General features: G+C 40.1%; 1 protein-coding gene across 18 annotated transcripts in view; it reads left to right on the top strand.

Annotated features, from left to right (window-relative positions):
- Nucleotides 1-22,712, top strand: part of rg (A kinase anchor protein rugose) — a 395,524-nt gene that overhangs the window by 366,199 nt on the left and 6,613 nt on the right. For 12 of the 18 annotated variants that reach the window (XM_076532111.1, XM_012285404.2, XM_012285403.2 and 9 more), the window contains 13 exons: nt 6,354-6,471; nt 9,585-9,687; nt 13,024-13,139; nt 17,582-17,694; nt 17,775-17,915; nt 19,788-19,907; nt 20,025-20,177; nt 20,277-20,349; nt 21,023-21,207; nt 21,675-21,894; nt 22,004-22,084; nt 22,157-22,324; nt 22,393-22,656. In XM_076532111.1, the coding sequence (XP_076388226.1) occupies nt 6,354-6,471; nt 9,585-9,687; nt 13,024-13,139; nt 17,582-17,694; nt 17,775-17,915; nt 19,788-19,907; nt 20,025-20,177; nt 20,277-20,349; nt 21,023-21,207; nt 21,675-21,894; nt 22,004-22,084; nt 22,157-22,324; nt 22,393-22,656 (1,855 nt within the window). The remainder of the gene's footprint in view (nt 1-6,353; nt 6,472-9,584; nt 9,688-13,023; nt 13,140-17,581; nt 17,695-17,774; nt 17,916-19,787; nt 19,908-20,024; nt 20,178-20,276; nt 20,350-21,022; nt 21,208-21,674; nt 21,895-22,003; nt 22,085-22,156; nt 22,325-22,392; nt 22,657-22,712) is intronic. The other 6 variants (XM_076532120.1, XM_076532118.1, XM_076532119.1 and 3 more) reach the window with 1 other exon arrangement.

Genomic DNA, 22,712 nt, shown 5'->3' with positions numbered 1-22,712 from the left:
ACTGTCCTAAGAGACGTCTCGTGCATTGATCGTTCAGGTCTCCATACAAGTAAAATTCGGTCATTAAAATGTCTCGTTTGTTTCCATCCTCGTAGAGACATCAACGCGTGACTTATTATCGACTCATCGATCCTCCATCGAATGAATTCTTAGGGCGAAAACAAGCCTCTCGAGCATTGTTCCGTTGATGGGGTCGCATGGGGAATTCCATGCACGATCGTTCGACTCGATAATTCCATCACCAGCGTCATTTGAATATTCGACGTTCGAATAAGAAACAGAAACTCCGATGTTAGCGAACGTCGAGACTAAACGTTTTCCTCTTTGTTCCCGAATGAAAGACAGCCTCCGCAGCTTAGCTAGCAATGGCAGATGTTCACGGCGAAAAATAGCGAGCAATCATCGGGAGATACACCGTTTTCGACCTCCCTTTTATGTCTCGATCGTAAAAACCTGCGCCAAGTACAATACCAGGGTCTGAAAATATCGATAACTCGCAAAGATAGCCCTTACATCGAGTTCCATAAGATTTTAGAGATTACACCGTGGCGATAGACGATCGTTTCGTTGTAGGTTTAACCCTTTGTTGCTTGAGGAAATGTAGAAATACGCTGATGCTGTGGGAAGTCTATTGTATTTAACTTCAAGGAGGAAGGTTTTGGTGTTTGCAAAAGATTTCTGCAGATATAAAGATATGATTCTTCAAAGTTTTGGATAAACACAATTCTGTTATGTGAAATCTGTGGAAATTCCAAATCGAATTGTTATTCGTAATCATACATAGATATTCGTCATCCTACTATTTTTTTTCTACCGTTTTCACGATGATTTTCGTACGAAAAAAACTCCCTTAGCTCACCCTTCTTTCCGAGTGAAAGATGGTCTCACAGAGGCGTCATTTCGAAACTGAACCCCGGCTACATCTCGTGGGTGTACAAATAATTCAGATGATAAACGAATTAAGTCGAAATGGGATGATGAAAGGCACGTTTAGGGCACAACGAGACCCCGGGCTTCTGCATTAACGCGAGGGTTGATGTAGCAGAACGTTTGACCCCTCGTCTCTTGCGTGAAAACACTGCTTCGGTGGAGAACGAAGAAGGGCAAAGACGAAGAGAGAGAAGCACGTGCTCGACTCATGAATCAAGTCGTATTAGCGGGGGCATAGCGAGCCTGGTGGGCACCGATCTACCACTCCAACTTCAAGTAGATTGGATTTCTGGACTTTATTCAATTATACGGGAACTAGACGGACGAAACGAATGGAAACCCGTCGTTGAGGGTATTCCGCAAAAATGAGACTGAATATTCTGTATCTTCGATATTCAAACATTCGACATTATTTATTTCCTCATCTGTTTTTCGAACAGAGGCATTCTTGATTCCTCGAATTTCTTGCAGGATATCAAAAAATATTATTGATATTATAAAATGAATTCTGCTCTTCTTATTCTGACATTAAATTACTTTGACTGTAATTTACTTTAACATTAAATCATATCACTTTTTCGAACGAAGGCATTTTTGAATCCTCGAATTTCTTGCTGCATGTAAAAAATATTATTGATACTATAAAATGAATTCTGTTCTTCTTATTCTGACATTAAATTACTTTAACTGCAATTTGCTTTAACATTAAGTCACATCACTTTCCCTAAAATAACTTCAAACTTGACAACACTTTTCAAGAGAATTTGCAATCAAAAAGTAACATAAAATGCCGTCATTTTCTGACCGGGATAAACGTTCTACCGTTTACGTTCACCGGAGTATATCTAATGGGCCGATCAGACCTCCCTGCCCGTCAAAAAAGAGCAATCCTAGGTAAAATACAGTTTGCCAAAACATTTCGAGGGCTCGTTTTACACCGCGTCAGGTATAAGATCCGCTATTGCGTCCCTCTCATTGTGTAATGTTTTCGAACGAAAAACGAGCCCCTCGCCAGGCAACCGAGCCAATGAAGACGGCAGATCGAGTCGGCCTTGTAAATCAGCTCGAATGAACATCCTCGTGTAATCCCTGAATAATCCTAGGCTCAGTCGTTGAGCTCTGGCAGCCGGCAAAAGTAGAGACTGTCACGGTGCACTACGTATTTCACGGTTTCCTTGTTTAATGACACGAAAGATGCTCGTCGAATCGTGCGATTCGTGGACCAAAAAATTGTGCATCGTAAGGAATACGATATTCGTAGGTTTATTTGAAATTAACGATTTGAGAATTAAATGCTTGTATAATACTGGTATTGGTTTGACAGTAGAAACGTCCGTATGTGGTAAGACACGTACGGTAATGGGATTTCAAAGACCACTGAAATGTATCGCATGTTGATTCTTTGACAATTAAATATCTTTGATAATTTGCGATTGATGATGTATAAGAGATTGTTCATAGAATTGAAGGTGGTCCCATAATGCAATCTAAATGGTATTGATCAGCTAATTTTTCTGAAGATTACAAGTTTATCCTCTCAAACGAGGTATTTTAATAACAGTATTAATGTACAGTAATGATATAAATATGTGGTTGGCTGCCAGTCATTCAGACTGCATAGTTACCAACTTTTAGATTACAAGTATTCTCATCATACCTATAACTAATTATTCTAATCGTATTATTTGTTGGGTTACAATGTTAAAATAACTTTCAGTAGCAAAAGTTTTGTATACAACAGTCTTTGAGATCTTATACGTTGGATACAACGATTATCTTGTGTGAGGTATGGCAATAAAGGTATGAGAACACGCACGTGGCACGCATAATTCATTGTCGCTACGGATTGTCTTGATGGGCTTCGAACGTTTTCGGCGCATCAGCCGGCGCGTTCACGAAACGAGGGTCGGTGTAGTGAGCTGGAGACACGATTTTTGGAAGCTTCACGCTTATGGTTTGCCACCGTTACATTTTTAGTACCTTGTTTTCATTCTTCGTCTTTATTCGGCGGTCGATGGTTCTGAATTTAAAGAATGCGATGCCAACCCCAATTAGGTGTCATTAAAATTAAAAACATTCTCAGATTGCACGTTTATCTTTTACATTTCTGGCAAGGTTACAAGTTTTCAAGATTATAAGTTTGCAAGATTATATTATTTTAGCAAGGTTTTGACGAGGTCAATTATATTAGCAAGATCATAAGATGTATTTTAACAAGGTCGCAAGCACTGCTACATAAATCACATTACTTAATACATCACTCACATTGAACAACCTGATTGCTTGCAAGTATTCATAATAATATACGTTGTTTGGGACCAAACCCATCAGCAAAATATTACTTCAGATCAATCCAAAGAGACCGAGTCATTCCCCCCTTAGATCGCAGGTAATTAATGATCAAGGCACTTAGAGTACCTCTAAACCAACATGCTCGAACAAGGAGCTATCGTGATTTCGAGTGGTTCGCACTTACAAGAAGAATCGAGAGGGTGCTGGTAGACGTCCAGTCGAGCAAAGCGAGTAGGGGGTCTATTATTGTCCGCTGCTTAATCTGTTTGTTGTATACCGCCAGCGGGCTGCTAAGTGGTCCCCATTCTATGGTGCCCTATGGCGTACATAGAGGCAACCAGCAAGGGGGCCTTGTGAACGCGACACATGTTGTTACATCACGACGCCTATTGTCGTGGTGGAAGCTCAGCGAGGTTCTGGCTGGGTCGATCTCGTCGAGAGACGAACACCGCATGGGGAACACTAATCGTGCACCACTTGACACTTCACCGGTGTTGCAGCTCTTTTTAACCACGCTCCCGTGCAGATAGCTATTCTCTCGACGGTTCATCGAACGTGTAAACATATTAGTCGCGCGAGGATGGTGCCTCTCCTGCCGCTCGTTTCGAGTGACAGGGGTGACTTCGTTGTTTTTACCACTCGGTTTTTATTTGTATTACTAAGTTTTGTGTTTGCTTTGATGGAAATTCTTGATTGTGTTAGAATTGTCTTGATTTTGTGTTTGGTTTGATTAAAATGTTTTGAGGAAGAGTGGATTAGGGAGAACAGAATTTTAATTCGAATATAACTATTGCAGGGTAAGAATCCTTGCTAGGTTTTCATATTTTTATATTTGGGGTGTAGTGAGTTCGATACTTTTCATCTCAGCAACCTTAACTTCATTTTCATGTAAGATTATTAATTTCAATTTGATAAATCAGCCCTTAGCGGTCGAAGGGTTGCAGGGTCCAGATTTCCCATATAAAATACGTGGCACATGTTATATCTACGTCGAGATTCATCCGAGTAATGAATTCCATATCACGGTGTAGCTATTATCAGTATCAAGCAGTGTTTGCAGAGAGCTTGCGCAATGGTGCTTAGGGGTTGGCTTTGTGCAGCCACCCTCGACTCCTCTTTCCCAATCTTGCGCATGGAATCGACTGTAACAACTCTCTATATGTTTCCACCGGTGCAATGGTTTAAACTTTCGAAGTTATAAAAATGTTTCCTGCCAAAATTACATCCCTTTAACATCTTACGCTAATATCGTATTCGTCGAATTTTGCGGCGTCAAGATTAAAAAATTCTATTTCGATGATTTATTAACGCAAACAACACGTGTTCTACTTAATCTTCAGGAGTTGACTCGACAGTTATTGTCCCTGGGGAGTTAAAGCCGCTTATGTGTTTGTAATTAGATTTCAATGTGCGTGCACTCCACCCTAATGTCATCTCTCGTGTTTGCTTGATCTCCGATGACTTGGGGAAGTCTCATCGATACTTTCGTCTGGTATATCTACTCATTTAGTATTTGATTGTACTGCAATCAAATTGCAAATAGTATTTAATCGAAGCAATTTTAAATATTGCTGAAAGTTTTATAAATTTAATTTTCTATTCTACCATTCTACATTCACGTATCATTTATAAGGATCATTCAGTGTCTAAACTTCAGCGATAAGCAAATGTGCTCCTAACATTTTCTTCGCTCCTAACAAATCTATTCCCAGTACGGTAACCGTATCTCTCATCTCGTAACCAACAAAAGTGTCCATTATTCTTAAGCCCAAACTCGCTCGTTGAAATTCAAACGACAGTGGATACATCCAATTAATCAGCCCTAGACAGAAGATGAAGTCCCTTTATTCCCGATATCTCTGTCGACATTCCTGTTCGGCTGGGGAATCAAGGGTGTGCCTATTATCGGCGTCTTCAACCCCGAGCATTAATTTCGGTGGCTCTCCGTCACGCGTCCTACCTGGAGCCCCATTAGCATCCAGAACAAGGAATTCGACGAGTGTCGAAGCAACGACAGATACGATCTCGTCGGCGTTTCCAACAACGAGAGGTTAAACGCGGATCGGCTCGTTTCGCCGGATTATATCGAGGATAATTTCATTTGCCGCGCGTAAGGACATCGCGACGGCGGCCGCTCATTAAAGAGGGAAAAATTGAAAGGCCTGTTTAGATGGAGGACGGTAAATTGGATTCACCTCTTCCTCCTTCTCGCTCCTCTGTCCTTCTTTTGTGTCTTGTCCTTTGCCCCGTTCCACACGGTGTCTCGTCCTTTTTCCTGGCCTCCCCCTTTTCGCCTACGAGTTGTTCACGGACTCGTTCGAGAGCGCAAGTCCGCCAAGTCCTGGGATCGATTCTCGGCTCAGCAGGAGGCTCCTCCTACCATGACGGCCATCTTGCGACCGGCACTGGTCTCACTATATCACATCACACTTCACTGCATCCAGGTTGCATACTTACGGTCAGCCATGCGATCGCACCCCTGCCTCGTCCTTCTTCGACGCGAGCTGAACTTTCTTGATAGAGGTCCTTCCTTCCGGTCATTTTCGAGTCCTTTGCTTCACTTTCAGACGTTTACTGTGTTAGATGCTAGCGAACGATTCATAATAGTTAGCTAAGGTTTTTGATAGGGTACTTCACTTCACCTTTTGATAACTTAGAATATTGGGGGATGTTAAATACTCCTTGATGTAACAGATGACTTTAGATTACTCTTTACATGGCTCCTCACTGATTTTCGATCGGTTAAGTAAAGGGTTAGCGAGAATTTTTTTTACTGAGAAAGTTTGGTTGCAATACTCTTGGAAGACCTGCAATATTAGTTGAGCTCTTGCGGTACCAAATTCAGTACCTTTATTTGTATCAACTCTTCAACATCCACACCCTAACTGGATCTTAAGAGATCCACTTCTCATCAAATACATGTCCCAAACTAATGAACTAAAAAGATGCTCTATGCTCACATGTCAGATTTCAGATCTGATTATTTTACGTAACATATTCACAACAGAATGACCTCCATATTTAATCGCAAGTAACAGAGAATGAATATTCTGTTTATGTATCATTAACATGTACCCACAACTATAATAATTATTATTTTATTTAACATCCCGATTTTTTTCTGATTTCAGGTGTTGAAATACTGCGACCATCTGCACGGAAAATGGTACTTCTCGGAGGTGCGAGCGATATTCTCGCGACGGTATCTGCTCCAGAACGTCGCTATCGAGATCTTCCTAGCCAGCAGAAGTAAGTCGTGCGCGCTTTGTTTCGTTCGTTTTCAAAGGAACGGCGGCGGGGTCCTTTCGCAGAAAGGAAGGACGCGCATTCCATTTCTTGCTCGATCGCCCGTGCCTTTCTGCGTTATTTCACACGGCGTGATCTAATCCGGCAAAATGGAGACGGAATCCTGAGCTCGCCGCGAGGTGTTCTACCCCCATTTGCTTTTTACGCAATAAATATCTGCGTCGCGTTACGGTATTCTTTTTTTCAATCGTCGCCGATTTATCGCTCGATTCGAGTCACACCTGTTGTCGACGTACGTCATGCATCGTCTTTTATTGATAATCATTTGTCGAATTCTGAACTTTCGGACTTGGAGAGCTTGGAGACGTTAAGACACTTGTAGATATTAAGATATTTGGGACTTTGAAATTTTGTAGTTTGAAGACTTCAATTTTGATCTAATTCTTGAGACTGTCAATTCTTGTTCTCAAAGTACCACAACAGGGATATTGAAATTTTTGTGTTCGTCTCACTTTTCGTACTGTGCTTTCCTAAATATATCAAGAATCGATCCAAGAAGTCAACGCACTGTACTTCACCACATTCATGTACCTTTACTTATGAATCTCAATAGTTATAACTCAAATGTCTTCAAACTATCAACTCTATTACATTGAAACTAACATCCCCGTATTTCGAAAGTGAACTTAAATTTTAAATAATATAATTCACCACATGCCTGCAAGTAGACCCGCAGCTTGCACTACTTTATCTTTAAATAAATCGTCGTTATATCCACGTACGCAAGTCAGTATTTTAGTTAGACGCGTTTGACATTTATCCTCTCATATGTCACGAGCAAGGTGTAAATTTACAGCAGTCCGCGTATCGCACTTCACCATTAACATACGTAGTTAAACCGGGCATACAGTATGCGCGTGATGCGCGACATGGAAGTAAAAATGTCAGTAGATATTCATCAATTTGTTGAAAACGCGTGGAACACGGAATTTTGTTACGATCAAAAAAATGAGGATTATTTATTTTAATTTAATCGTGAACATATACCGACGTTCGAATATCTTCGCGTACCGGTGTATACCTGCGAGAGGGGCAGCAATCCCGCTGATTATTTCTCCGTTGGCCACAGATAAATTTCTCGGTGGGTTCTCTGATTCTAATCTGATCCCTCGAGTTTTCGATGATCGCCGTGGAAGCGGCGGAATGTCAACCGCTGCAATGTACCTTCGTCGTTCATTAAAAAATTACTGGAAACGTTCGTTAATCGAGAGGGATCCTGCTTTCCACGCGATAAATCCTTGAACGATAAAAAATACGAATGTACACAGGTGTAACGTTCACGAATTTTTACGTGACGCCTCTATCTCTTCGCTCGAATCGCAAGAATATACTGCACCGGTAGCACTTTCTTTTTCGTGCTTTATGTTGTAAAGGTGGTGCATAAAATTGTAGAGAAATTCAGAAATTACGAACTTGCTCTACTTTCGAAAGAAAAATATAAGCAAAGAGGAACATATAATTTGCATAGAAAATAGAAAATTCTTTTACTCAATTTTGTGACGTCAGGAAATTCTTTGATTTTCGTTCCCTTGATCGTCCTTTCTGCCTGCTCCCTTGATTAAGACCGACTCGTATATTTTAGCCTTGTATTCGAGGTTACATAAATTATTTGCTGGTATTTATGGTAACTGTCTTTGCGCACGCTACCCTTTGAACTCTCGAGGGAGCTTCACCGAAGCGGCCGATGCTATTAAAGCCATCAAATTAAGTCCATTTCGTACACTCATTTCATATTTTCACGTTTAACTACTTCCTAAATGTGCTTACCATGTTTAACGCTGAAGTTTCTTCGAATGAATCATTTCTCTTAATTGAGCAAAAATAGCACGAATTTAGTATACTAATTTATAACATCATAAGACATGAATTGTGAATATGAGACTCTTAAGCATTATTCTGAAGCATTAATTTAGTTTGTATATTTTAAATATTTTACAAGCTCTGGACAACTTATATGCTTGTACAGATTGTCTCACCAAATTATTTTTATTATTATTGAATGTAGGATAAAGTGAGTGATGGGAACATTTAGTTCCAACATTTTATTTATGATCCAACAGCAGTGATGATTTAGATGTCCAACTTAGGTGAGACTCTCTGTGTAATTTATATAATCTTCATCAAATGAACAATCAGATATTATGTTGTTACAAATATGTACATGTACGAAAAGTATACGAAACTTCAGTCTGATTGGAAATCAAATTAATGAATGTATATGAAACTTCATCTATGATGAGACATATGTGAAACTTCATCTCTGATGAGACTTATATGAAACTTCATCTCTAATGAAGCATATGTAAAACTTCATCTCTGATGAGATGTATGTAAAACTTCATCTCTGATGATACATATGTAAAACTTCATCTCTGATGAGACATATGTAAAACTTCATTTCTGATAAGACATATATGAAACTTCACCTCTGATGGAGACATATATAAAACTTCATCTCTGATGAGACATATATGAAACTTCATCTCTAATGAGACATATGTAAAGCTTCATCCCTGATGAGACATATGTAAAACTTCATCTCTGATGAGACTTATATGAAACTTCATCTCTGATGAGACATATGTAAAATTTCATCTCTGATGATACACACATGAAACTTCACCTCTGATGAGACACACATGAACCTTCACCTATGCCAATTCAATAAAATATAATTCACCAAAATATATCACGAACTATCAACTCACAAAAACAAAGTCCATAAAAACCGAAGTAGAAGTCAATTTTGCTCCCTACCCTAATGATCATCAACTTCGAAGTCCCGAGTCCCACAAATGTGACACTGAAACTACTCGACTCATCTCCAAGTACGGAAAGCTAGCTCTCCCCGCAAAAACTCGTCTCTAATAAACTCAGCCATCATTCGACTAATTCAGAGAAGCCTATCGTCTTCCTGAATGATCATCCAAAGGTTCGAAATTGACGATGCGAGTAAGAAACGCGTCCGCCATTCTTTCCAAATGATTGACACACGCGACCCTTCGTCGAGATTGGGTTCGCTTATAATCCGCACTTTAACGCCTTTTTGTCCGCAGCCTCGATCCTGTTCGCGTTCCCGGACCAGGCGACGGTGAAAAAGGTGATCAAGGCGCTACCGCGGGTCGGCGTTGGCATCAAATACGGGATACAGCAGACTAGGTAAGGAACTGGCCGATTCACCAACCCTATTACCGACATCTGGATCCACGGATCTGGACGTGGCTCATCCTGGAACACGCTCGTCGCATTCCGCTCTTTCTTTGTCCCCTTTCCTTGGGATTCCGTGAGCAGGGACGCATCCTTTCTTGCTAGGACTACTGATCGGATGATAGAGGAAACTGCCGGTTACGAAGCGGGAATGTATTTGATGGATCTGTCGAATCGTTTTTCGGTCCTATCGATCAGGACGATGCAATAGTTAATTCGAATAAAATTGTACTGGAGAGGACTGTAGGATAATTGGTTGATGTGCACAGAGTCTGTATGTTCAGAATTTCACAAAGAATTCTTCAACTCTTTACCTTGTCATGTGTAACACGCAAGTCTAAATTTAAGTCAGACTCGTATCACGATTGTCACTGAATTTTAGACCTAATTCCAACTCTAACTCTCCTGCAAAATATGTCTAGCCTTTGAACCTCCTCTACTTGTCCTAACATGGTACCAGTAATGAATTAGCTGTGAATGTCATACCTGTCCACAAAATTTTAGATCAAAAAGCTAAAACTTGTCTATTTTTACAAACTGCAATTTATCAAAAATTTGATTACGAACATCTATGAAAGTATTTCGTATTTTTGTGAAAATACACAGTTTCGTATCTTTGTCAATTGAAATGGGATTTCGAAAACAAAGCGCTTGGTATCCTAGGAAGAAGAGAGATCCTTTTCTAGATACACATATACCAATACAAGTGCGTCCGAGGACAAGCGGCGAGAACAGAGGTTCGCGGTATCCACGCTTCGATCCATCCATTAAACTGCTCTTATACAAGAGAGTCGGCGAGAAGGATACGCCGGCCATAAATATACGGAGACTCTCGACGTCTGATCCGAGGGAGATTCCTGACCAACAAAAATAATCTGCCGGCATATAAAACGTGCATCCGCGTCGTGACGCTTCGTACCCACGCTCGTGTCGCGAGAAAAACAAATGCGACTTGCCTTCGAGAGGAAAAGCCGAACAATGCAGGATGTAGGAAGTTCAATAGCGAGTTATCTTACGAGAGTTGAGTTGGTTTTCTGTGAAAAAAGGCAGCTTTTAGTGGAAGAAATTTTTGAGCTTTCGTGAGATATGCATTTGAGATTGTAACGTAGCTATTTTTTATTATTAACACTTTTTTGATCGATGAGAAACTGTCAGATCTATCTTATATTTGTGTGCAATTATTTATTAAATTGTATTTATTTATATTGCCAAGTGTAGCCTTTTGAATCCAAGTATTCTTGGAGTGTTTTAATATTGCTATTTAATATGTGACACGTTCTATGATCGATTTTGACAGAGTTAAAAATTTAATTTGAAGAGTATTGATAGTTAATTATCCTACTTAATATTTATTATATTTCTTACGTGACAAGTTGTTCAGCGTCCCGTCATAAGAAGTGGAGGAACTTGTAATCCTGTGACTTGCATAATCCAGCAGATCAATTAGATCGGTGTTCACCGACCCGTGATAAGAACGAGAACACCTATACTATTTGTCTAGCAACACTAACTTTGATATTAACAATTTCATAAAGCTTATATGACTATAACAATTCTAATTAAGCTTGTTAAGCAATTTATTTAACGACGATAAAGTCGATGAAATGAACGGGTCGGACACTTACATAGATTTAATTGAAATGATTGGCAATTTCTTGATCTGTTATAGCAGAAGAAAATGAGTTATAAATAAATGCTTTGAACAGAAATATCTTACCTAACCATACATAATAATTTTAAATAATTGTAAGTTAAATAATTTTTATGAAATCGAACAATTTATAGAAAATGACTAAATTCGATTTCAAAGAGATTCTTTTGCACAAGCAATAATAAGCATCATAGAGAATTTTATGAAGAAAGTAAATCGCATACTTTGCCTCAGAATTGCGCGAACGATTTTCATAGTTCCGGAAGATTTGTTGAAGATGCATGCAACCCTGGAATTTATACATCCGGCCGTGGTTGCATGCTGCCCTCCTTTAATGTCGTCCACCGTGTACGCCCATTAAAGTCTCTCGTATAAATCCTAAATCAGCGATCCTCGCGTTCGTAAAACCGCTCGCTGCATTTTATTACGCGAACTGAAAGCACCAGGCCTCTTTCCGATAGAACAGCTTTTGCACTAATTTTGCGCGGTGAATATTTCTCAATTGAAATGTACAAGATGGAATTGCAGTATGACCTAAGTAGGCGATGGACGATGGAGGATGCATCGAGTTAGGGGGTGCACTTGTGGGGATACGTGGGTAGTTTCATAATTTGAAAATTTGGGATATGGTGAATGGGGATGTTTCTGCAAGTTTAAATTTTTAGTTTTTTACATTTTCCAAATTTCCAAATTTGTCAAATCCCAAATCTCCCAAGTTCCAAATCTCTCAAGTTCCAAATCTCCGAAGTTTCAAATCTTTCAAGTTCCAAATCTACCAAATCCCAAATCTCTCAAGTTCCAAATTTCCCAAGTCCCAAATCTCCCAAGTTCCAAATCTACCAAATCCCAAATCTCCCAAGTTCCAAATTTCCCAAGTCCCAAATCTCCCAAGTTCCAAATTTCCCAATTCCCAAATCTCTCAAGTCCCAGATCTCTCAAGCTCCAAATCTACCAAATCCCAAATTTCCCAAGTCTCAAATCTCTCAAGTCCCAAATCTCCCAAGTTCCAAATCCCCAAATTCCCAATTTCTCAAATTCCAAAACTGTCAAAGTCCCAAATCCCCAAATCTTCAACTTCTCAAATCCCCAAATCTCCAAATTCCCAAATCCCCAAATCCCAAATTCCCAAATCCCAAAATCCCAAAATCCCCAAATCCCCAAATCCCCAAATCTCCAAAACCCCCAAATCCCCAAATCCCCAAATTTCCTAAACTCCCTTTCCAAATCCCCAAATCCCAACTATCCCAAACTTGTAAATTTCCAAATTTGAAGCTTGAAGATCTAACAAGCACCAATTCAATATTGTTCTCCCTACTGATCTAAGCGTTCAAATAATTTCTTTGAGTGAATCTGCAAATCACTATCACACCTTCGTCACCAGTGTCTACATATCCCGTAGTTGATACATCGGATAAACTGGTTAGATGGGTAATAATTTATCAACTATTCGCATCAGACATAGGTGTTGGAATCATTAATAAGTAATTACACCGGTTTATAATCATCCGTAGGTTAATTGAGACGATTTACATGTAAATAGATTATGTATAACGTTGCATAATCTATTAAAAGATTTTAGTGTAATGAAGACCTCGTACTTCTACTCAGTGCATCTAAAAATCATTTTATTCTTGCAGGAGAGCGTCGATGATGTCGCCTCGGCAATTAATGAGGAGTTCAAACATGACGCAGAAGTGGCAGCGAAGGGAGATATCTAACTTCGAGTATCTCATGTTCTTGAATACAATTGCAGGTAAGTGCATACGTCACGGAAAAGATCAAGTTTATCAAAATAAAGATCTCAACCAATCCCCAAATTCTATATTTCCATCAATTTTGTGTGAAATCTTTACAAATTATTTTCCATTCGTATATCTTTTATTTTCCATTCGGAGGGGTATAAAATCTCGTTCTTTCCGCAACGGTAATAAAAGGGGGATGCTCGGGCAAAAAATCATATCGGCTTACCGGTTGCGGAAAGAAAATGCGACGTCTGCGGACGGGTCGATCGTCTCTCGATTTCAGCGTGGTCTCGAACGAGACAAAAGAAAGGAACTAGCTGGCAAAGGAACGAGACAGAAGAGGGACGAACGTCTATGGCTGCACACGGGCGGATGGAATCTGTCGCGGCGTATTAGGGATGTTCTCAATCAGCTCCGTGTTCCGTTAGCCACCCCATACGAGTAATCCCTAGCTCGTGGGTCCTGGTAATCCTCTCTCGGGGGACTGGTGTTCTCTGCTTCCCCACGTTACCAAGCCGAATGGAAGCCGCGCCTTTGTTTCTCCTTCGGTTTAATATCGGCCTCCCTTTTGTTGGCTCGCGAACGTCGCGGGCTAAATCATGAAACTCGAGAACCGACAACCCTCACCTTTTTTACCGGATCACCGTCCATCAGTCGTTTCGACAAACACCGAACGTAGGGTTAGTCAACGATAGAACTCCTCAACGTTGCCTACCTTTAACCTCAAAATTCATAGACTAATTCATAAATTCATAGAAAATTCATAGTTCAGAAATAAATTTATGGACTAACCATAACTGAATAATTCTGATATCTCTGATTTTGCTAAGTTTATTGATATTACTGATACTGGTGGTTCTCATAAAAATTCAAGCGTCCACATATAGCTAACACATGTGCTAACGTCATCCACACGTGGGTAATCAACATCTTACAGCTGTGTGCACCAAATTAAATTGCACCTCGATCGATGACGTTAAAATCACCAGTACCGACGGTACTAATAGAGGATCGTTTAATGCAAGATTATAAAGAAATGACCACGGAGTTGGAATTATGTAAAGATAGAATTTACGGCTACCCACGCGCCCCTAATGACGAGGATGATCGCGGACGCGTAATTATTCGTACATCGATGAGAACACCGCGAGACCCTGTAGGGTGGTCGTGTATTTACGAGCGTTATATATTAATTGCACGAATAAATAGTCCATCCAGGGGGTTAGAGGGTGGGAAGGGCGTGGGCAGTGCAGCGTGCAATTGGGCAAAGCCCGGCGGGAGAACACGTTACGAAAACGAACCGGTCCTGCGTCCAGGCTCGTGCATGCGAGCCTTCTAGTTGTTTATTTGCTCGGTTGCATCGGTTTATTAAAAATTAATGACAGTAGGGCCGTTTTAAATACGATGGGCTCCGTGTTCGTCGTGTATGTTCGCGTGGGTGTATCTTTCATACCGCCGCCACCGGTGTCTCGTTCCTTTTCTCGGAGCGGCCTCTCCTTAATGAAATTTAACTTGTCCGAATAGTATTTTGATAATTGACGTAACAGGATAAATTTCGGGTCTGGTATTACGGAAGAGAGGCTCGTGAATCATTGGCCGCGATGTTTCTGCGGTGGTCGTTACTTTCGATCGAACAATAGGTACTTAGAGAACGTGTCGTTTATATTTCGCGTCGAACGTGATGGGAGTTTGAGAAAGGACACCGTAGGGTTTCAGGTTCCGTGTAATGGCTATCGCGGTAACTTACGCTCTTTAAAATGTTGACGTGTCGATTGAAATTTATTGGAATAGACACAAGGAACGATCCGCGTTAAATATAAATCGATCGACCCGAGACTTGGAAGTTTTTTCAATTTCTCAAGCATTCGAGTACTTTGAACTAAATCGATCAGAAATTCCTTTCCAATCAATTAAATCGAAAGCTTGCGCGGCCACTCCTGAACCTACTCAGATGTTGCGAATCTACTTCGCCAAATGTTGCGAAGCTGTAACCATTTCGCAGCACTTCCTGTCAATTTTTCTTGGCCACCTCCGCGTCCTCTTAAATCCCGCCGAGTGGCGAGTTAAAAACGAGCGTGTTGTCGCGAGCGGCACTTATTATAACGTTGCACCATGGAAGAGAGGTGGGTTAGGTAAAAAAGTAAGGGCGTTGTGGGCAGAAGGGGGCTCGCGGAGGTGGAGACACGAGGGACGAGTGTGTCGCGGGCATTCCGCTGTCGTGAAACGTTTCGTGAACGCTCACTCACCGGGACGCTACCATTAATAATCACTTTGATGCATAACGCGGCCTTACTATTATTTACGTCCCAGCGTCGGTCGTGCAGCATCACGATTTACGACGCATTGTAACTACGAGGGGGCTGGTGCACCGCCATTTCGCCGCCGAGTCCTCTCCTCTGTGTTTTTTGTATTCTTCTTCGCCAACGAATCGAGTATTCGGTGAATTTCTTTCGGGCCGCGCCACGGACTTTTGCGGCTTCTTGTGATTATTCTTGCCTTTGTGGACTGCTTTTTTCGATTAGCATTGCGAAATAGAAGCTACCCTTTCACTTAACATTTTTAACAGTTTATTAGACTAGGGTTTGAATTGCATAAGTTAAAGCTGAGTTATGTAGGGGATGATGCAAAGAATATATGCTTCATATGGTCTTTAATGTATACTTTAGACATGTGTATAAATACACATATACATATATTCATATATACATACTATATTAATACACATATACATATGTTTATGTATATGTACTATATCAATAGACATATACATATTAAATCAATACACATATGCATTTATCCATATATACATACTATATTAATACACATATACTATATCAATAAACATATTCATATATCCACATATGCATATTAAATCAATATACATATGCATTTATCTATATATACATACTATATTAATACACATATACTATATCAATAAACATATTCATATATCCACATATGCATATTAAATCAGTACACATATGCATATATTCATATGTACATAATATATCAATACACACAGACATATATCCATATATATATACTATATCAATAAACATATACATATATCCATATATTCATATTAAATCAATACACATATGAATATATTCACATATACATACTATATCAATAGACATATACGTATATCCACATATGCAGACTACATCAATAGACATATACATATATTCATGTATACATACTATATCAACATACATATACATATATCCATATGCATTTTTATCTGCTCATATGTACGTTCTAAAATAAAATTGTTATTCATATATTCTAGCTAAAGTTGTTTAAACTAGACTTGTTCTACTTCGAGTGTTTAGATGAAACATCCTACATCACGTATGTGGAAAGTTATACGCTGCTTGATTATAGATTTTGTCAAAAATGTTAGTCCCGTCTAAAAGATTGTGTAGTAAGAAATGTGGAGTCTCCATGTTCCGTAATTATTCCATTAAACGAAGAGCATAATTCACGACAATCAGGTCGATGAAGAGGAGATTGCAGTCGACGTGCATGGACGAATCAGGAAGCCAAGTAGAACGAAGAAGCACGAATTAAACGGCGCCCGTAAACGACCCGGCGCGAGGGGTACGCCCGCTGACAAACTTGCTGACGGGTTTTAATTAGCGACAGGGGAGGAGATTAGACGAAGTCAGGCTTGCAGCCGTGCTGCCGTCACTAATGCATCTCGAAATGGGATTCTGAAGGGGGTGGGGATGGAAGAGTGAGACCTCCAGAAGTGACAATTTCAGGAACGATTAGCCGTCACGCTCTGAGTTATACGCTTACTAAACGGAACACCTCTCTTCCCGCTGCTATGCTGCTTTGAACCGCGGCGCGTATTTTGTAAAAATAGAATTAGAAGATGCGAACCGCGGTATAATCTCTTTCTTTCTCTAGCGAGGGTGGAAAGAAAAGTGACCGTGGCTGAGAGGGTCGGACAAAAAAATTAGGCCGGTGATTATACGCATTAAAAGGAAGGAATAAACCACTCGTTTATTTTTGGTACCGCAGGCTTTCGAAGAGAATCCACGCGACTAGTGATACGTGGGTGCATCGTAAAATTCGAATAGGATTTCTTTGTATTGAGAGAAGTATTCGAACAATGTTACCGAAATGATAGACTAGTTTAACGACGTTGCTTTCACTTCTTTATTTCCACATCGTTTCGAATACTTAAATACCTTTCAAAGAACATTTTTTTCGCAATGCGTATTTTTACACATTTTTATAATGATCAGTACTTAAGAAAAATATATTTTGATTTACGTTTCGACCTATTTGCATGCGCTCGAGAATAACAATATTTATGACAGCGCTCCTCGATATTTTTGCTGTTAGCACACGTTGATGCCAGCAATGTTAAAGTAAAAACGAACGGAAGTGATAAATGTGTCATAGCGAAATGAATCGAAGTAATTAAATGTAAATTACCTTTCAGGTCGAACGTATAATGACTTGAACCAATATCCGGTTTTCCCTTGGGTGTTGACAAACTACGAGACGAAGGAGCTGGATCTCAGTTTACCCAGCAATTACCGCGACTTATCAAAGGTAACTAATAAGACTATATTAATAAAAATCCTGTATTTTATGCCGCAATTATCCTGTGATTGTTTAATGACTTGTTACAGCCGATTGGAGCGTTGAATCCGAGCAGAAGGGCTTACTTTGAGGAACGTTTTCAAAGTTGGGAACACGACAGTATACCACCTTTTCATTATGGCACCCATTACTCTACCGCTGCTTTTGTTTTGAACTGGATGATACGCGTGGTAAGCTTCTGCTATATATTTTCAATGTATTAAGCGGATTACTCGTTGAACACGAGCTATCATTCATTTCGTTCTTTTCAAATTTATCGTTTGTGAACTCGAATCGAAAATCTGCTGTTTCAGGGATATCGAATTAGAGCGCAGGTTTTGAAGACTCAATGAATTTAAATGTGTATCAAGTTGAGCAATTTTTGGGAAGAGACTTGATTCGATATTTTGTAAATATTCGAGAGCCGCATCCTCGAAACACCCCAACATCGTCCGTTCTTGGACCGTCTATTTAAGAGACCTGTCCAGTTCGAACCATAAATTTAAGCGACGCATTCGGTAGTGTCTGCAAACTAATTTGGGGGCGTCGGAACGCCCTCGAGTCAACGAAACCCGCCTTCCCGTTAAATATGCACATTTGTTTTCTGCTGCATTTTCCTCTGTGGCGACGTTCCGCGGATTCGATGTAAAAATATACTCGTCGTTTTTACGTTAACGACTTTGTTAACACCTTATCAAATCCCACGACGATTCGAAATATTTCTATTACGAATGATAGCATGAGTGATGAAAATTAGAAAATTTGAAATTTTTTGAGCGTTTGTCTCTCATCGAATACTTAGTCTGTCCAAAGGAAATAAAAGTCTCATTTAAACGAAATAAAATCAGCACAGGACGCACCGAAAGTCGGATTAAGTACTTTGAGCATTTTATCTATGAAAAACTTGAAATTGAGATTTATCACGATTATATTCTCGGTACAAATAATGTCCCACGGGACGACGCTTTAATTCCACGTAAATTTACTGGAATGATTCACGGTCGAATGAGGATGATCCTCCACGTTTACATGCGAATCATCGCGAATAAGCATCTTTATTGTTCCTTACCTTGAGGACATCCCGCTGTTCAGGCGACGATATACTGCGTCGTAAACAATTTACTGCTGTATAACTGCACCGCTTTTTGTCTCTTTCGGGTTGTTTCTCGAGTGTACACCGTGAACGCTCTGGTTACGGTACCGAGTCGTGAAGCTGTAAAAAGCTAAACGCGACCGAAAGTACATGCTCGTTTCCCTTGGGTCGTTGCGAGCGGTTTGTCTTGTCGAAAATTTTCTACCCATGCTATGACTGTAAATCAGGATACAAGTTCCACGCCTACGCGTGAAATTGACGTTGATCACGGGGGGTCCTTCCGTTAACGTTCATCAGCCTGTCAGTCGAACGAATGATTGACACTGGATGGATAAGACTTTCAGCGTGAAAACGTATAACACGGTGTCTGAGACCGCCTTTTGGCACGGTGATGTTGAGATCTTCTGTCATTCGCCGAGATAAGCCCTGCTTGTTTTATGCCTCGATGAAAAGCATCTTAGTTGTTTATTTAGTGGGACTTCGTGTTGTGATCTTGAGAGGTCTTCTCATTTTGTATCGTGCAGTAACTTCAAGATTTTAATTACGTTACATTTTAATTACGGTGACTGCCATAGTGAAGTCGTGTGTCATATGATATATTATAATATAGATTATTAAGGACGAAGAAATTTATTTAGTTCTTTGATTTCGTTTTTTAATTTGTCAGTGCAGATCCTTGTCAACGATAAGTTCCTTTTTTTTCTTTCGATGTACATAATTAATTCAGGTGAATTTGCAGAGGTGTTCACATATGAACTCCATGGAGGTCACGTGTTAAGAATGAGCATTGTAACAATGTTCAACATGTACATTGTAATAACAAATGTAATAACACGTTCATTGTACACCGTTGGTTGTGCTAGATATGTAGCCACATGTGCAATGTATTCGCAGTTATACCTACAGTTAACTTTGTTAATTATAACAATGACATAAAATTTTGACTATGGTAAAATTGTTTACGTTACAGGAACCCATGACGACGATGTTCTTGGCGCTCCAAGGCGGTAAATTCGACCATCCGAATCGATTATTTTCCTCGATCGCGTTATCCTGGAAGAATTGTCAGCGAGACACATCCGACGTGAAGGTTCGTTTTATTCTAATTTAGCAATTCGTTAATCTTGAATAACGGATGCATGTGCTATTGTTATCTTTCGAGAATGAATTTCTAACGAGGATCATAAATTATTCTGCTTGTTAACAGGAGCTTATTCCGGAGTTCTTCTTCCTACCGGAAATGCTGGTGAACAGCAATCGGTATCGCTTGGGTAGGCAAGAAGATGGCAGCGCGGTTGGCGATGTTGAATTACCACCGTGGGCATCGTCGCCGGAAGAATTTATTCGAATTAATCGAATGGTATATTAACGCTGAATCAAATTGTATTTTATAATTCCTTGAAAACTTGAAAAATAACGATTTCTAAAATAAAATGTTTCTGTGTTTCAACTTTCTCAGGCACTTGAGTCGGAGTTCGTGTCTTGTCAGTTGCATCAGTGGATAGATTTGATATTCGGTTACAAACAGAAAGGTAAGATTTTATTTTTAAAACAGGCTATAAAATTTGAGTACAAAGATACGATGATCGCAACAAAAATTATATTAAATATTGTATTAAAAAATTGCTAAATACACAGTCTAAAAGGATATTAGATAAATAAGCTACGTTTGCAATAATTTTTTAAACTAAATTCTAAGTATAATGAGATTCACACAATGACGCGAATGGTAAGAGAACCATACCGGGTGTTGGGACACGTTGAGTCTAGTCAAATTAGATTTCTGCCGATGGTAATTGCTGGTGGCGCCTCTATATCCGGCGCTTCCTCGAAGATGTCTCGAGAAACCGAGAAACCGAGTGCCGGCGCTTGCCGCGCGTATGGAAGAAATTAGTTTTTAGTTAGCTTCCTCTCGGTCTTGTCCCAACCAATTAGGCACGTGTGCACGACGCGACAATGCGTGCCACCCTTAATACGCAACACGTTTATAGCCAGTTGCACGAAAGAGTACAGCCAACCGGAAATACAGACCTCCAGAAATCGAAGGTCCAAGAATCCGTGAGAACAAACCTATGGAAAAGTACCACTTAATCTTCCAAACCTCTGAAACGCAGCTGATTTGGAAAAGATTGAAAAGTTATTACAAGGAGGGAAAAGATTTTGAGTAGTTCTAAGATGGAATGAATAATATTTCTTTTTGTTCAGGTCCAGAAGCAGTTCGAGCAACAAACGTTTTCTATTATTTAACATACGAAGGTAGCGTGGACCTAGACACCATAACTGACCCAGTTATGAGGGAAGCTATAGAGAATCAGATACGCAACTTTGGTCAAACACCGTCGCAACTTTTGATGGAACCCCACCCTCCGAGGAGTTCCGCCATGCATTTGGTAAACGACGTTCATTTTACAATACTCCATGCTTCGATTAGTGAAGTCAAGTTTAAGTATCTCGTAGAACCTTGTAACAGGAAGAGTGTGCAATGTATCGTAGGTATCCGATTTAGAAAGAAACAGATAGCTCCACGTATAAGCTAGACTATCAAAACAGTCCTCTTTTGACAGAGGATGATTACATTCAGTTACCCTAGTACCATTTTGATCAGTGGAAACTATGGATCCTAGTTTTAGTGTCATTTTAATCTTATCGTGCGAAAATGAGTTTGCTTCATCCGCAGTGAACGCGTTGATGTCTCTCCAGATATTTAAATGAATCGCATGATGAAGTTAAAATAGATTTTTCGAAACGGACCTTCAAACGTGTCCAGTCTTTAAAATCAATCACGAGCGAAACGCGTTTACCTACACACACGTACAATGCACGCTTTTCTTTCTGTTCAATCGTTCCAAACGAGAAGAGTACCGCAAAGTTTGACAAGACGTTGCCACCCGTGTTGCAGTCGCCGATGATGTTTTCGAGTATCCCGGACGACGTGTGCATGACTATCAAATTCCCATCGAATTCACCGATTTGTCACATCTCTGCCAACACTTATCCCCAATTGCCTTTGCCGTCGGTCGTTACGGTTACCACAGGACAGCAATTCGCTGTTAATAGATGGAACACTAATTACGCTGGTAAGCGGTGAAGATCTAGCGCGTTTCAGCGAGAGCAGCGAAATCTAATATATTCTATACATTTAATATAATCCATATTCTATAAAATTTAACACGAATCGACTTGCAGCTTCTGTACAATCGCCGAGTTACGCGGACACTCCTCAAGCTCAGGCTGCGAATCAACCGATGTCCATGGACCCTGTTCTCTGTAAGCAAAACGAAAAGTACCGAAAAACAGTTTAGAATTAAAATATCGTTATAATCGATGTGTTTGTTGCAGCACAAGCGGCGAACAGCTCGAATCCAACGCTACGTCGACACTTGGGAGATAATTTCAGTCAGAAACTGACGATTCGAAGCAACTGTTTCGTTACTACAGTGGACAGCAGATTCCTAGTCGCTTGTGGCTTTTGGGATAATAGCTTCCGCGTGTTCTCCACCGAAACTGGTAATTATTTTGATTAAACAGTGTAAGATTGTAATTGCATATGATTTACAACGATATATTTTTTACAGCAAAAATCGTGCAGATAGTGTTTGGCCATTACGGAGTCGTCACGTGTTTGTCACGCAGCGAGTGCAACATAACTTCCGACTGCTACATAGCATCCGGAAGTGCCGATTGCACCGTTTTATTGTGGCATTGGAACGCAAGAACGCAGACGATAGTCGGAGAAGGTGAAGCTCCAGCACCGAGGGCAACTCTCACGGGCCATGAGCAACCGGTGACAGCTGTCGTTATATCAGCAGAGCTGGGCCTGGTCGTTTCCGGTTCTTACTGTACGCAGTAACTCACTTCTTTCATGACACAATGTATTATTTTATCTTTCATATTT

This window comes from Megachile rotundata, chromosome 5 (assembly GCF_050947335.1).
Source record: "Megachile rotundata isolate GNS110a chromosome 5, iyMegRotu1, whole genome shotgun sequence".
Classification (NCBI taxonomy): Eukaryota; Metazoa; Arthropoda; class Insecta; order Hymenoptera; family Megachilidae; genus Megachile; species Megachile rotundata.
The sequence above is the reverse complement of the archived record's forward strand: the minus strand, read 5'-3'. Positions and strand labels throughout refer to the sequence as shown.